The sequence below is a fragment of the Xiphias gladius genome, chromosome 16 (assembly GCF_016859285.1).
Source record: "Xiphias gladius isolate SHS-SW01 ecotype Sanya breed wild chromosome 16, ASM1685928v1, whole genome shotgun sequence".
NCBI classification, from domain to species: Eukaryota; Metazoa; Chordata; class Actinopteri; order Istiophoriformes; family Xiphiidae; genus Xiphias; species Xiphias gladius.
The window spans coordinates 4,493,261-4,507,720 of record NC_053415.1 but is presented as its reverse complement, the minus strand read 5'-3'; the positions used below and the strand labels follow the sequence as shown (position 1 = coordinate 4,507,720).

The 14,460-nt window shown below is 43.3% G+C and overlaps 1 protein-coding gene across 2 annotated transcripts; it reads left to right on the top strand.

Annotated features, from left to right (window-relative positions):
- The first annotated feature begins 249 nt into the window (after positions 1-249).
- Positions 250-11,825, top strand: lss (lanosterol synthase (2,3-oxidosqualene-lanosterol cyclase)). Of its 2 annotated transcripts, none has more exons than XM_040147641.1 (23): positions 250-444; positions 1,542-1,710; positions 1,937-2,075; positions 2,545-2,653; positions 3,100-3,221; positions 3,567-3,663; positions 4,159-4,294; positions 5,852-5,960; positions 6,149-6,267; positions 6,383-6,480; positions 6,717-6,744; positions 6,951-7,007; positions 7,988-8,059; positions 8,330-8,380; positions 8,557-8,706; positions 9,189-9,285; positions 9,756-9,861; positions 10,185-10,250; positions 10,333-10,413; positions 10,543-10,713; positions 11,073-11,151; positions 11,320-11,469; positions 11,631-11,825. In XM_040147641.1, exons 1-22 carry the CDS (start codon positions 431-433, stop codon positions 11,455-11,457), a joined length of 2,208 nt encoding a protein of 735 aa, XP_040003575.1. In that variant the 5' UTR covers positions 250-430; the 3' UTR covers positions 11,458-11,469; positions 11,631-11,825. The 2 variants fall into 2 exon arrangements, with proteins under 2 accessions (XP_040003575.1, XP_040003576.1); XM_040147642.1 differs by having other exon boundaries at positions 11,320-11,472; positions 11,633-11,825.
- Positions 11,826-14,460: the final 2,635 nt, after the last annotated feature.

Here is a 14,460-nt window from a genome sequence, read left to right as displayed (position 1 = left end):
TGGCTTCGGGTTTTATGTGTGAACCAATATATTTGTACTGTTGAATTATGAAACTATCGACTAAATATTGAATAAAAACCTTATTTTTCATGGGTAGTTATCATTCGGCTGCAGCTATCGGGTCATCACATTCAATGTGTGAGCACATGTGTAGTATTTATCGTAGGAGCGCTCTGATTGGAGGGCCTCACGGCGGGCCCGCCTAGTTCTCCGCCCACTCGGCCCGTGATTGGACAGCCGAGTCTCTGCTCATGTCTCTCCATGTAGATGACTTCTCGGGCGGTGCGGCCATGGCCTCTGGGAAAGGTAGTCTGGTCTATATTGAACGACGAACCATAGTTTCTTCGAAGCACCACAGGCTTGCAGCTGAAAAGCAATTTATTCTTATGGTTCATTGGAGGGTTCAAGTCTGTATCTGACAACCACGGCTATGACTGAGGGAACGTAAGTATACATTTATTTTTCCAATTTAACGGACGATGTCTCCAAAGCTTCCCTTTCTTACAGTTTCCCCTCGTTCGAAACATGACGTGAAAGCGACGGGAGGTGATAGAAGTTTCTGTGGAAAGTGTGAATGAATGAATAACTGTCACGTTGTCGCCAAAGCTGTAGGCCCGTGTGAACCGGGGTGGCGTTTACTGCTCGGACTGTTTCAGGTGCTCTCTCCGCACCAGCTACAGTAGAAAAGCTTCATTCAACTAAGTACATTTGCTCACTAGCAGCTGTAGTTGAGAACAGTTATTAACCCAGGTACTTGACTTGCGTCCCTCCAGTTTATGCCGATGTACGTCTTCTGTTCACTTCAGAGCTGCATATACTAGATACTTTACAGATTCAGATTGTGCATACAACACCTATCATCGGTTTATAAAATGAGATGCATTGTTTAGTTGTTTAAACAAGCCAAAAATATGCAGTATAAAGTTATTAAAAGAAGCTCCACCTCGACCAGCTCCAGAATTAACCTCCCGGCACAGTTTGCACTATTGAAATGGTTTTGTGGAAAGAAGCAACTAAACATTTCAAGGAAACGCTGATAACAATGCAACACAAGATGACTAAAACACAAAATGAATCAACGCCCCTGACAAAGCCAACAAACAGATTTAAAGGTTCATTATAAGTCTTACAAAGGTTTTAATTAGGTTGCAGTGTATTGGAAAATTATTAATGCCGATTATGGTGCCAATCCCCTATAAACGGTTGAATTGTAAGAAACCCTAATGAGTTTTGTGAAGAGTGTCCTCCTCACCAAGTGGTTGCAGGGTTTGGGCACAACTTTACAGGAAGAAAACACACTGCCGTTATAAAGCTTCTGCTTTGATTACTTCATATTCTACACACATTTTTGGAGCGTGTGTCACACCTTTGTAGCACATGAGCTAAAAACCAGCAGCAGTATCATCTGCGGAATTATTGGTTTCACTCTTCCATTGTGCGAGAATCCTACATTAAGTACAAGATCTAATATTTAGTACTGAACTTGCATATGGAATAAGTTAGAGGAACCACATCATTAAAATACTAGCTGTCTCTGTCAGGTGCTTGCGGAGGCGAGGGGGGCCGTACAGGACAGAGCCAGCCACAGACCTGAGCCGCTGGAGGCTTACTAATGTTGAGGGCAGGCAGACATGGCGCTACATGGAGGACCAGGAGACCCCAGACAGAGAGCAGACCATGCTGGAAGCCCACTCACTAGGCATGGACACGGTGGGGTTTCCTTTTTTTTTTTTTTTTTTTTATAACTGAAGTTAGAATCTCCTCTTTTCCTTTGTGTCAAATGCCAAAAAAAAAAAGGCTGTGGTTAGGAAGACGGAGACATGAATGTACAGAGGGAGTTCGGTCAGGTAAATCAGAGTTTTTATCAGTACCAGCAGTTTCTATTACAACTGCAGTTGTTGGTGGCGGTACTAGTGGTATCGTATTCTCTCCACAGGGTAAGTTTGTGTCTGGCTCCCCAGCTGCCCACACGGCTGTGGATGCTGCTCTGAAAGGTATGCACTTCTACAGTCACCTCCAGGCTGACGACGGTCACTGGGCAGGGGACTATGGGGGACCTCTCTTCTTGCTCCCAGGTAAGACGAATCATCCTCCCCATGCCCTTTCATTTCATTTCATACCTGAGATATGCAGCAGCTATATTTTGTCCTGCCACATAAATGCTAAGTTAAGTTTAAAGCCACTATGTTAAGAATTTGCCACCCGCCAATGAAAGTGTTTTCAAAGATGCTGGCAGACGCTGTTTTAGTGACATCAGGTGACTTCGAAAAGTTATAGAACACATGCACACTTTATGTTGCTAACTGACAGTCCCTGAGTGACAGTTCAGTATCTTACAAGCCATCTCTTCAACCGTCATTGCCATTGTTTTAGCCTTATTTGTCTTTTATGGTGAAAAATGGTGGTGAAAAGGTGCAGCTGGGGCTTTTAAAGTGAGCAGAATACAGCAGAGGATTTCATGATACCACTTTGTTCATGCATGCGCTTTCGTCTCGGTCTGTCTCTCTGTCTGTGTGTATCTGTACCCATGTGTGGGCTTCTCAGGCCTCCTGATCACCTGCCACGTGGCTAAAATCCCTCTGGCCGAGGCCTGGAAGAAGGAGATGGTGAGGTACCTGCGCTCCGTTCAGCTGCCAGATGGAGGCTGGGGTTTGTAAGTCAACAGCACACTTTTTTGTCTTCTCATATTCACGTATGCCTTGTCATTAATATGCATCCACTGTAAGAGGATGTCATGTTTCTAGAACTTCTCACTGAAACGGGCAAAGGTAGCAGACTTAGTTTGCCCAGTGTCACTTCAGCAAAGGTGGCCAGACTTCTGGCAGCTGTACAAGCACAAGTTTGTCATCTTAAAATGAAATAAACCATTATAGGGTCAGTGTTTGCAGTGAAATAGAAACTTATGATACAAGCATCTACATATAACTGTTATTGAACCGCCACGCGAAGATTGGTGTAGTAATTACCAGAAGTGTAATTCAAACCCGCTGCTTCAAAAATAATTAGGAGAAATGTCAAAAATTATCTAGTGTACCGACTGTCTGGAGTGTAGATTATGGCAGCATTGTGTGTCTGTGTGTGTTTTTTCTTTTTCTGCAGGCATATTGAAGATAAGTCTACCGTCTTTGGCACAGCACTGAGTTACACCTCGTTAAGGATCCTGGGAGTAGAGCCCGATGATCCAGATATGGTTCGGGCCAGGAATAACCTGCACAGCAAAGGTGGGGAGGAATAAGTTGAAATGATACCTGTTAGCACAAAGCTCGGTTAAACACACGGTATGTTAATAATAAAGCCACAGTCAGCTCAAGACAGTCATACTTCCATTCAGTGCTGATTACCGACCATCGTTCTCTGATGGTAACACATATACTGCCATCCCGAAACATCCAAATGTGAAAACCAGGTTTTTAAAGGAAAACAAATGTTACTTCTTTGTCTTTACTGATAGAATATTGCCTGCAAATTTAATGTGAGATAATGGTAGGCCATGGTTATAATAATAACCATGTCAGGGTTCTTTGTTCCTGTGCACCAAAGCTCTTAGTGTGTTTTATTTTGTACAGGTGGTGCAGTGGGGATTCCCTCGTGGGGTAAATTCTGGTTGGCCATTTTAAATGTCTACAGTTGGGAGGGAATGAACACACTCCTGCCAGAGATGTGGTAAGCTGGATGTTCTAACATCCCATTATTTCTCGGCTACACATCAGCCGTGCTTTAAGCACACGGACAAAGCTTCGGGATCTCAGCTGAGGCCAGAGAAAACATTGTTATGTGGCACCAGTACAAACGCTGCATGGTTCCGACATTAAAAAGGTACTGTGATATCTTGTCTTTCTCCCGTGCAAACTGCTGTTGCTGCGGCTGGAAATGTAAATGGTATCACTTCCTTGTGAACCAGACGATCTGCAGTGGCAAAGACCAGACATCAGGTCATTAGCCCTAAATTTAAAAGCTTTTCTGTGCCAAGAACAGGCTGAATCACTGTTTTTTTGTTTTTTTTTGTGTTATGTAAACTGGTGACACAGTGCAGCAAAGTAGGATGTCACTGGTTGTCTTGGGAAGCTGTTTTTGCCCCAGTTAAATATTTAAGGCAGTGTGAACATGTTTTCTTTAGAATGAATTGAGGGGTGGTGTTTGTATTTTTGTCTCTTCCAGGCTGTTCCCAACCTGGACGCCAGCCCACCCCTCTACTCTGTGGTGTCACTGTCGCCAGGTCTATCTCCCCATGAGCTACTGCTATGCTGTCAGACTGGCAGCTGAGGAAGACCTCCTGGTCCTCAGCCTCAGACAGGTGCTGAAGCCAAACCCACAAGGGGGCGCCATACTCTGTACATAACAGCCACAGGTCAACGATAAACTCTGAATTTTGAAGCAATTAGAGGAGAGTTCTGAAAGTGGACTTTTCGATCTTGGTTCAGTTTTGTTGTTGGCTGTGGGTTTCATTCCCAAGGCTAAATGCAGATGGAGTGTTGTGATATCATCATGCCTCATGGTGCAGCACTGCTGAAAAGAAGTTTCAGTGCAATCTATATTAGCAGTTGGGCTGCAATTAACCATTAATTTCCTGAACGATTAACGATACTTTATTTTTTTGATAAATCAGTTTGCTGTTTAAACTATGAAATGTTGGAGGAAAAATCGCAACTTCAGTTTCACAGTTTTCAGGTCCACGGTGACGTCAGGAAATTGCTTATTTTGACTGATAAGCAGATAAAAACCAAAGGATGTTCAGTTACAATATAGAGGGTGTCCATTTCAATCATGAGACATGTCCTTCTGAGATAACTCTTGAACTCTAACTTTTTTCCACTGGAAAAACTCCGCTGGAAATACTGAATGCAGCAAGTTGGGCAATTTGGGGGTTGTGAAAGGATATTACTAGGAGTTTTAAAAAGGCTTTTTTCACAAAAGAAAAGCTGGAATGTAACATTATCAATATCACAGACTGATAATATAGAGATGGTTGACAAATAACTGGGTGCAAAGAAAGTGCAGCTTCCCACTCTGGCCCGGTGTCCGTCCTTCTTAGCACCATAAAGTAGCGTGGCTGGAGAAAGGCTGTTTAGCTCAGTGTCACAGACTGAAAACACAGCTCATCAAGCAGAGAAGCTCATTTTCATCAAGTGGAACCTGTCTCTCACTTTTCCAAAACAGAGTTAGCTGAGTCCTTTTACACAGAACTAAAGTATGATGAGCATTTCATTTATTCTGATACAATATATTGTGTGGTGCTGAAGTTGACTACGGAAAATTTGGAGGCAGTGTCATGTTTGTTTAGTAAAACACAGAGAGCTTTATTTCAGTTTCGGATTTCAACTACAGCCTTGTGTTATATGTTTGATTTTGTCACAGCATCTGATGGAAAGAAAAACTGGCTTCAAAATCCATTACATTTTTAGGGTAATTGGAATTTAATGGTAAAAAGGCTGCAGTATTATTAAAAAGCCATATTGGTACTCGGTATCGGTAAGTGCCCAAATGTAAGTACTTGTACTTGTTGTACTTCTGTAAGTCCAATAGCTTTTCAACCAGGCTGAGATCTGGTGATTGTGAAGAGCCTAACATATGGTTCACATCATATGCATTTGTTATTTTTCTCCAGCCATTTAGTCAGGTTTTTCCTTCAATTCATCTCTTATCTGTATATCAGTGCAGGAGTATCCAGGGGTGGACATGCCCTTTTCTGTGATCCACCTTTAAAATATACAAGAGAGCAACTCAGTGCAGTTTTTAATTTAATTTTTTACAGTCAAATGAGATACAAAACTTAATTTAGATATATGTATGCCTTAATATATTTATTTATGTATTTGACCAGTTTATATATGACTTGTTCTTTGTTCTGTAGGAGCTTTATGTCCAAGACTATGCCAGCATCGACTGGCCTGCTCAGAGGAACAACGTGGCAGCATGTGACATGTACACACCTCACAGCACACTGCTCACTTTCGCCTACAGTAAGTATGCACAACACACTGTGCGCCATGTAATTACTAATAACAAGAAAAGCAACATTATGTGTATCCCTGGCTAGAGGGTGTCTTTATGCAATGATATAAATAAATGTTTTTCATTGGAATTTTCCTAAAAGCTGCACTTTGAATGACTTTCCTAACCTTGTGACTCCGGTCCTGTTTCCTTGCAGTGGTGTTAAATGTGTACGAAGCCCACCACAGCACCACGCTGAGAGGGAGGGCTGTCAAAGAGCTGTATGAGCACATCCAGGCTGACGACCGCTTCACTAAATGTATCAGCATTGGACCGGTAATAAATGCACAGATATCCTAAACAACTAAAACAAGATGATTAGACTGATTAGACTGGCACAGCTAAAGAAAGAGTCTGTGTGTGAACATGAAGTATTGGGCTTTCTCCTCAGATCTCCAAGACTATCAATATGCTGGTTCGCTGGTATGCAGATGGTCCCTCCTCTCCAGTCTTTCAGGAGCATGTATCCAGGATCCCAGACTACCTCTGGTCAGTCAAACAGTCTCTAACAACTCAGCAAGCTATCAACAAAAAAAACTTCAAAACCATCACTGCACAATTAGGCGTTCAAGAAAAGCTCTTGTATAGCACTTGTCCTAGGTATTGCAATATACAGTCGTGTATAATGTGAAAAAATGTTCATTCAGTAGTAATCAATCCTTCACTAAAGTGTGTGTGTGAAAGTAAACTGCTGATAAACTTACACTAAGTTCTCTGGGTTCCAGGCTGGGACTGGATGGCATGAAAATGCAGGTGAGTATTTGCTCTCTGCTGCTTTTGTATGGGGAGTGGCAGTGTGCACATGTACAAATCTAGCAAGCTGCACTTTTCACTTCTTTTAGTCTACTTGGTTCCATCCTTTGTATTTTGTCCCACAATAAGAGTTTCAGTGTGCTTGGTGAGGTCAAATTGAGCTTAATCTGAGTGTTTAACCGTTTTGTCCTTTTTGTTCTGCACAGGGGACCAATGGATCTCAACTCTGGGATACTTGTTTTGCTGTGCAGGCTTTCCTTGAGGTAACGCAAACCGGGTCACTCACACTAACAGTATGGTTAAAGCATCAAGCAAGGATGCACATATTATAAAGATCAAAGAATAGGTGCCATATGATCAAATTTGCTCTTTCTTGTTAGGGCTCTGATGGTGACATTTTGTATTAACTGTTATGGACCCACAGTCTTTCTAGGTAGACGGGCGAGGAGGCCATTGCAATAGTCTCACTGATAGGAGATACTGTATATGCATGAATAGGTTTTTCTGCGTCAGCGTGAGACAAGAAGCGTCTTACTCTCGATATATTCCTAAAATGAAAAAAGGCTATGTATTTGTTATACTGGTGAAGTGACTGTGGAAATGAAGGTCAGAATCAAGGTTAACACCCAGATTTCAGATCTGTGTGATACTTTCCAGGGGAGAGAATCTAAATGAGAACACATTCCATGCTGCAGAGTTTTAGTATCACTGACAAGAATTTCAGTTTTGTCCTTGTTGAGCTACTGGGTCATCCAGTTGTTTTTGCCTGTGATGCCTGTTGCCAGTGATTTAACAGGGGACAGGAATAGGATTAACTGGGTGTCATCAGCGTTAATACGATAACATAGGTTATGTTTCCATACTATGTGGCCTAGAGAAAATAGGTTAAAAACTGAACAACAGTTGATCCAGTATCGACCCCTGAGGGACTCCACATATGATGTCAGCTTTCGTAGACATGAAATTAACAAGCGAAACAGAAAATTGTTCCTTTTAGATGGGATGCAAATAAAGCAAGTACTGAGCCACAGACTCCTACCCACTTCTCGAGTCTCTCAATTAGGCTGTTGACATCGGTTTTGTCAAACGCTGCCCAAAAATCTAATAATGCTAAAACAGAAATGTCAATTTTGTCATTCGATAACCTTGAGAAGAGCTGTTTGAACAGCGTGTTTGGCATGGAGTCCTGACTGAACTGTATCATGTAACTAATTATAATAAGCTGTGTGTTGGGTTCTTAAAGGCAGGAGCCCAGGACAACCCCAGGCTAACTGAGTGCCTCCGAGACGCCCATCATTTTCTCACCATCACACAGGTACAATCAACATGTGTCCCACTACCTCCAAAAGCTGATCCTCCTTTGTACTGGGATTTACAGATGTTCATTCATAAAAATGTGATTTCATTTTCAGAAAAACAAAAGCAGTTATGATTTTCATTATCAAGCGGGAAAAAAAAACACATATACTAATACTTTTGGACATATTTGCAGGACGTTCAGGTGTGCTAAAACAGTGTAATATGAAAACCCACTGCTTTCATGTAAGTTATTTCTTATACCTTACTAGTTTTTCCACTTCACCAGATACCTGACAACCCTCCTGAATACCAGAAGTACTACAGACAGATGAACAAGGTAAAACTTGTATTACACAAGATCCACTTTTCAACATTTTACCCATTATTCTTAAATAAAAGACTGAAATGCCTCTGGAAATTATATCCAGGGAGGCAAAAATAGACCATGGAAAAGTAATTTCTATGAAGAGAGCAATGCAATATACTGTATAACTCCTGTGTTTTGTTTTTTAGGGAGCCTTCCCCTTCAGTACCCGTGACTGTGGTTGGATCGTGGCTGACTGCACGGCCGAGGGCCTGAAGTCAGTGATGCTTCTGCAGGAGCTCTGTCCTTCCGTCAGCCAGCCTGTCACCTCTGAGCGTCTATATGATGCTGTCAACGTGGTGAGTCTGCAGACAAAAAAATGAAAGCAAGACTAATTGACCTTTTTTTGAAGTTTCATATGCCAATGTGCTCCAAGTCTTTTGGGATTCGTAAGCTCAGAAATATACCACCATTATCATCTCTTCCCATTTCATCCTTTTTGAAAAGCTCCAGATCTTACAATTTGATGAAATCAATGGCTTATAGGTTTTCCTCCCAATAGGTTGGAGAGAAGATGTAACCACTCTCATATGATTACGTAAGTTAACTTAGCAGAGTAAAAAAAACTCAAACAGCAAACAAAATCCAACCTCCAGCACCTCTAAAGCTCATTAATTGACATATTATATCCCGTTTGTTTAATCCATACACAAACCAAACTCAGACTGGAGTCCAAACTGAACCCACAAGTCCCTCTTGTACACTTGTGCTACTGAAAAGTTGCCACCGGAGTCCTGCCGTAATACAGCTTTCTCACCATGTGTCTATTGTCTCCTTGTAGCTTCTGAGCATGAGAAACTCGGACGGTGGATTTGCCACATATGAAACTAAGAGAGGAGGGAGACTCCTAGAGTTACTCAACCCCTCTGAGGTGTTTGGTGAGTATGTTGCCAGCATCTTACTCAATACCCATTTCATGCACTTCACTATAGTAGTGGAGATGGAGAAAAAGGCCTGGCATGAAAAGTCACTGCATTGATCTATTGCTGTCGTCATATCTAACAAGACCATCGCACAAGTTGAGGCCCGATTTAACACTCCTTTCGTGAGGGGAGCTCAGTTCACTGATCAGTGTGATTCAACCTGCAGATATGCAGATACGAAAAAGGGAATCAATGAGCTAAATATAAACATAACATTTCAGCCTCCTTTCAACATTAAATGACTGGAAAACCTTTCCCAGTGCACTCTGGATGGGTTGCAATACTTTGGCCTATTCAGTATCAAAGGGAAAAGAGAGTAAATATTTTCATTTTCCCTGTTAAAGAGAGGATGCAGTACGTGTTGTGAAATGTGATGTTTATCAGTAACACTGTGCTCTCTCCCCGGGTCTCCCACACACAAACAGGTGACATCATGATAGATTATACCTATGTGGAGTGTACCTCAGCAGTAATGCAGGCTCTGAGGCACTTCCAGAAGGCCTACCCCGAACACCGGGCTGAAGAGATAAGGTATACTACACAACACGTACACATTTGGAGGTGCTGTAGACTGGTTTCAGTTACCGAATGACACAAAAACACCTGACTAATCCAATTAAATTAACGAAACGCGCATAACTCTCAACAAATCTTAAAACTAAACTGGCTTTCTCTGCATATATTAAAAATGGTTTGAGCACACATTTCTGGGTTTATGGAAAATATTTACATTTGTTGTTGATTCTCGACTCTAATCTGAAATGGTTTTTAAGAAGTTCTTGTTGAGGTTTGGCATTAAACCTCTGTGGGGAAAGAGGTTAAGGCTGTAAAATTGTTCACTGTTTCTTCTTCAGGGCCACTCTGAAAGAAGGACTAGAGTACTGCAGGAAGGTGCAGAGGCCTGACGGATCGTGGGAAGGGTAAGCCCACACTTGCGATTTCACTATCTGACACCCTACACAATCGACAGGTGAAGCTCAGCCGCTTTCTGCTTGTGCTCAGGTCCTGGGGAGTGTGCTTCACGTATGGAATATGGTTTGGCCTTGAAGCCTTTGCTTGTATGGGTCACGTCTACGAGGATGAGTAAGAGTTCCTAACTGATCACAGACTACTGATCACTGAAATTCTACATGTGGTTGAACTAGCCACACAGGACAACCTTTAGATCCTAGCCTACAAACTGAGTTGCACCCTTGTGTCCTGTGTCACCAGGGATGTGTGTGTCGAGGTGCAGAAAGCTTGTCAGTTCCTGCTAGACCGACAGATGCCGGACGGAGGCTGGGGGGAGGACTTTGAGTCGTGCGAGCAGCGGCGCTACGTCCAGAGCAGCACTGCTCAGATCCACAACACCTGCTGGGCTATGTTAGGCCTCATGGCTGTCAGGTAAAGTAGCCCTCAACTCAGTGACTTGGTGTTTATGCTGGATTACAATGGAATCTGACTGGATGTGATGGGTTCAGGTGTCGGCTTTGGCAGAATTGCTGTTGTTAGATCCAGGTTAGACTGATGCTCGCCTGTTGATTTTAGTCACTTGTCATGTAACTATGTTGTTTATTTATTTGCTTTCCCTCTGATCACGTGCATGTTGTGCTGTATAATGTGTCTATATGGTATAGTCACCTGGCTACAAAAGGTACTTCCTGTTTTTGACAGTAAAAATGAATCTTATTAAAACAAACTGAAGAAAGTCCAAACAAAATAACTGATTTGAATCACATAAAATCGCTTGTGTGTATAACCAGGCATCCTGACAGGCAGGCCATTGAGAGAGGAGTACGGCTGCTGATTGACAAGCAGCTGCCCAATGGAGACTGGCCACAGGTGAGTCTCTGCTTTACATATGCTTTATTACTTGCATGTTATATACTCTAATTATATATAGTTTACCCTGCCATTAATACAATACAACTTATAACAAATGATTCTGCTAAAAATAAGCAATGTGATGTAGCCTTTGGTACGTGACGTTTTGTGCTTCCACCATGCCAGGAGAATATCGCGGGAGTGTTCAACAAGAGCTGTGCTATCAGCTACACCTCCTACAGAAATGTCTTTCCTGTCTGGACCCTCGGGCGCTTCTCAGCACTCTACCCCAGCAGTCCGCTAGCTGGGAAGGTCAAGCTGTGAGGACCTTTTAAAAAGGTAATCAGACTATGTGCCAGAATGAGATGACAGAAGTTCAGATAATCAAGAGAAAGTGTATATTTTTTGACACTTAAATTGTCTTAGCACTTCGGTTTTGTTTCCAGGGTTCAATTTATCAGATGAAATAACACATCTCATTCTTTGAATTTCTATGTAGACATTCCAGCACGGCTCATCCACCAGAGCTACTCCTTACAAATTCGTTCAGGGAATCTGCCGTGATCCAAGACGCCCAGTTAATGTGCTCTGGTTTAAAAAGTGTGTCAAAGCATTTGTGTCCATATTGCCTTATATTCCTGCACCATCTCTACCATTTGAATTTAGAATAAAGAATTTTTCTGTTATTGTGATTTCTGCCTCTCCTGGTTTGTGATCAGACACAGCGCATATAGAAATTACAGCAATTCTTCTGTTCTTCTCAGAAGACTATAAAACACGTCAGTGTTACCATGGGTTCTACTCAGCCAGAGCAGTCACACACAGTTCAAGTTGTCCTTTTATTACTTCTCACACACACACACACACACACACACACACACAGGATTTTTTAACACAATCGTTCCCCTGGCTCTGCCTCTCCTCTGCTACCTCCGCAGGGCCGGTAGTCCAGCCTGTCCGATAAAACAAACTCCCTAAAGTGTAAATATTCCAGGGAGGACAGCCGCTCTCCTCTGGCCCCTGTGTGTGTGTGTGTGTGTGTGTGTGTGTGTGTGTGTGTGTGTGTGTGTGTGTGTGTGTGTGTGGGGCCTCTCCCTGGTCTAGCTTGCTACTGCATCACAAGGGAGATTCCGATCAGTCAACAGGTAAAATCTGTGTCAGTTAGAGCCCTGGCTCGGCTCCCACGAGCCACTCCCAAACATCCCTCCCAGTACCACCCATACCCCATTTACACCTGGCAGTAAAAAAACGCATTATGTGTGATCCGATTGCAATCGCTTGGTGCTTTATCACGGGAAAGTACAGACGCACATGCACCCGAGACGCACTGAGGACGGACTGAGGTCCGATCGACCAAACCACCGCCGGAGGGGGTCGGGGAAGCGTTGCGACCACATTGAATACCAGTGTAAATGAAACCGCTTCCTCCAAACCACGTACAACAGTAAATTAATCGGTAAACACACGAGGCAGCCCTCTCCTCAGTCCCCAACCATGGTTATCCGAGAGACACTCGTGGGACGAGACCGAGGCTGCGGTCGAAACGTCAAAAAAAACAACAACAATCTTTCATGACCACCTTTCCTTGACCTCGGTGGGAAACGCCATGAGGTCGGGGAAAGGAGACGTGAGGGAGAATTCAGAGGGGGCTCGGGAAAAGACAACCGCCGCGCTGACAGAATCCGCCTGCTCCTGCATTGCGCCACGTCCTTTTGCGAAGGCGGATGTTGTTGACGCGAGTCTGCCACGGACGAACTACAATGTTCTGGAGCTGGACTACAAAAAGCGCGTCTTAAACACCTCGCGCCGATGTCGTTGAATCCAGGCTCTTTGAAACGGGAGCAGCCCGGTGGAACTCGGTACAAGCGTTGGAATTGAAATAAAGAGAGGAATATAGTGAAAGTCATCGTCAGTTAATTGTCCAATTACTTCTGAGCCTCTGAAAATGAAATAAAGATGGCTGTCATTCCTAAACGGCTAATTTGATATTTTTGTTAAACAACTTGAATTAAGGCTGAAAGTCTCCACTTCAGTCATATCTTGATGGTTCGTTTCAAAAATGGTGGACCAAAATGGTGTCACTGTCCAGATACTTATGGACCTCACTGTAGGTACAATCTGGATACGAGACCCATTTTAATCGCCAGTGGTAAATGGATTAGAGACATCTTGCTGATTCTCCAGGAGTTGCTGGGTGAGAGCGGGTTTTGTAACAACCTGAGAGAATTCAGTAGGTGCAGGATGTTTACATTTTTCTCACCTCTGCACCAGCAAGAGGATAGAAACGAACTGGACAGTCAGAATGAATAAGTCGCACCGCAAGCACTCCCGGCATGTCACACTTTGCACTGTATATAAGGGCCTTTATCTTCAACTCAAGTTCAACCCATTTCGAAAGTGGAGACGAGGGAGCAGCTGGAACTGCGTGAGGGGGAAGTGTGATGCTACCAAGCGGACCACTCTCAGCCGCTGTGCTCTCAGTCGCTGCGACGTGGACTTACACTTCTAGGGAGGTTGAAAGTCGGGCTACGGTTTAGGGTACGCGCCTACGTACCTCACGTATCCAGTTTAGGCAGAAGTATAATCTGACCTTAAGTCAGCGTCGATGTAGACTCACACTTGGGGGGGTCATAACACACGTCCACCCCCCCACTAATTGGTCTGGGATGGCCCTCAATGTGGCAGAGCCACAGTGGGTAGGGAGAGGGTGCAGGGGGTGGTTTGAGAAAGGGCCTGAAGATGCGCTCCCTGCGATTCATTTGCCCCTGATTTAGTCTATGGAGGAGTAATTAGTTGCCAAAGTGTCAGTGTTTTTTCCCCCTTTGACCACTAATGCTTTCATTGACACCTGAATTTTTAAAGTGCAGTTAAAGGTGTAGCCATGAGGAATGTTTTGGAGGGTGCGAATGTTCTCGAGTCTTAAACTATCCATGGGACTGTATCAACTAGCCATAAAATGTAAGTGTGTGGAGTTGTGTAGCTGACGTGCGGGGACAGGTTCCGACAGAAGCATGCTACAGGAATTTTTTTTTTGTTCACAGTAGTGATTAGATCACATGCTTGAAAACAGGCATAGGAGACAAGGCGATGTAACAGGTTAAGCTTGTGCTTTCTACTGTCTGTTGTTTGTTCCGAGTCTTAAGCATGCATAGATACTGATAAGAAAAGCTGGTTTTAATTCACTTCCCTCACATTTTCCACATACCCACCTTCGGATGATGATAGGAAAATTCTAAAAACAAACTCAGGGACACCGTCTGAAATTCACAAGAGTGGGTTGTTTTATTCTTGCGGCAAGGGAACAAGTCACACACAGAGAGAGCCTGC

Excerpts from the sequence above, each read along its gene's own strand:
- lss (XM_040147641.1), top strand. Across the intron at positions 3,664-4,158 it reads ACACTCCTGCCAGAGATGTG|GCTGTTCCCAACCTGGACGC; the intron begins GTAAGCTGGATG and ends TGTCTCTTCCAG. Across the intron at positions 6,268-6,382 it reads AATGTATCAGCATTGGACCG|ATCTCCAAGACTATCAATAT; the intron begins GTAATAAATGCA and ends CTTTCTCCTCAG.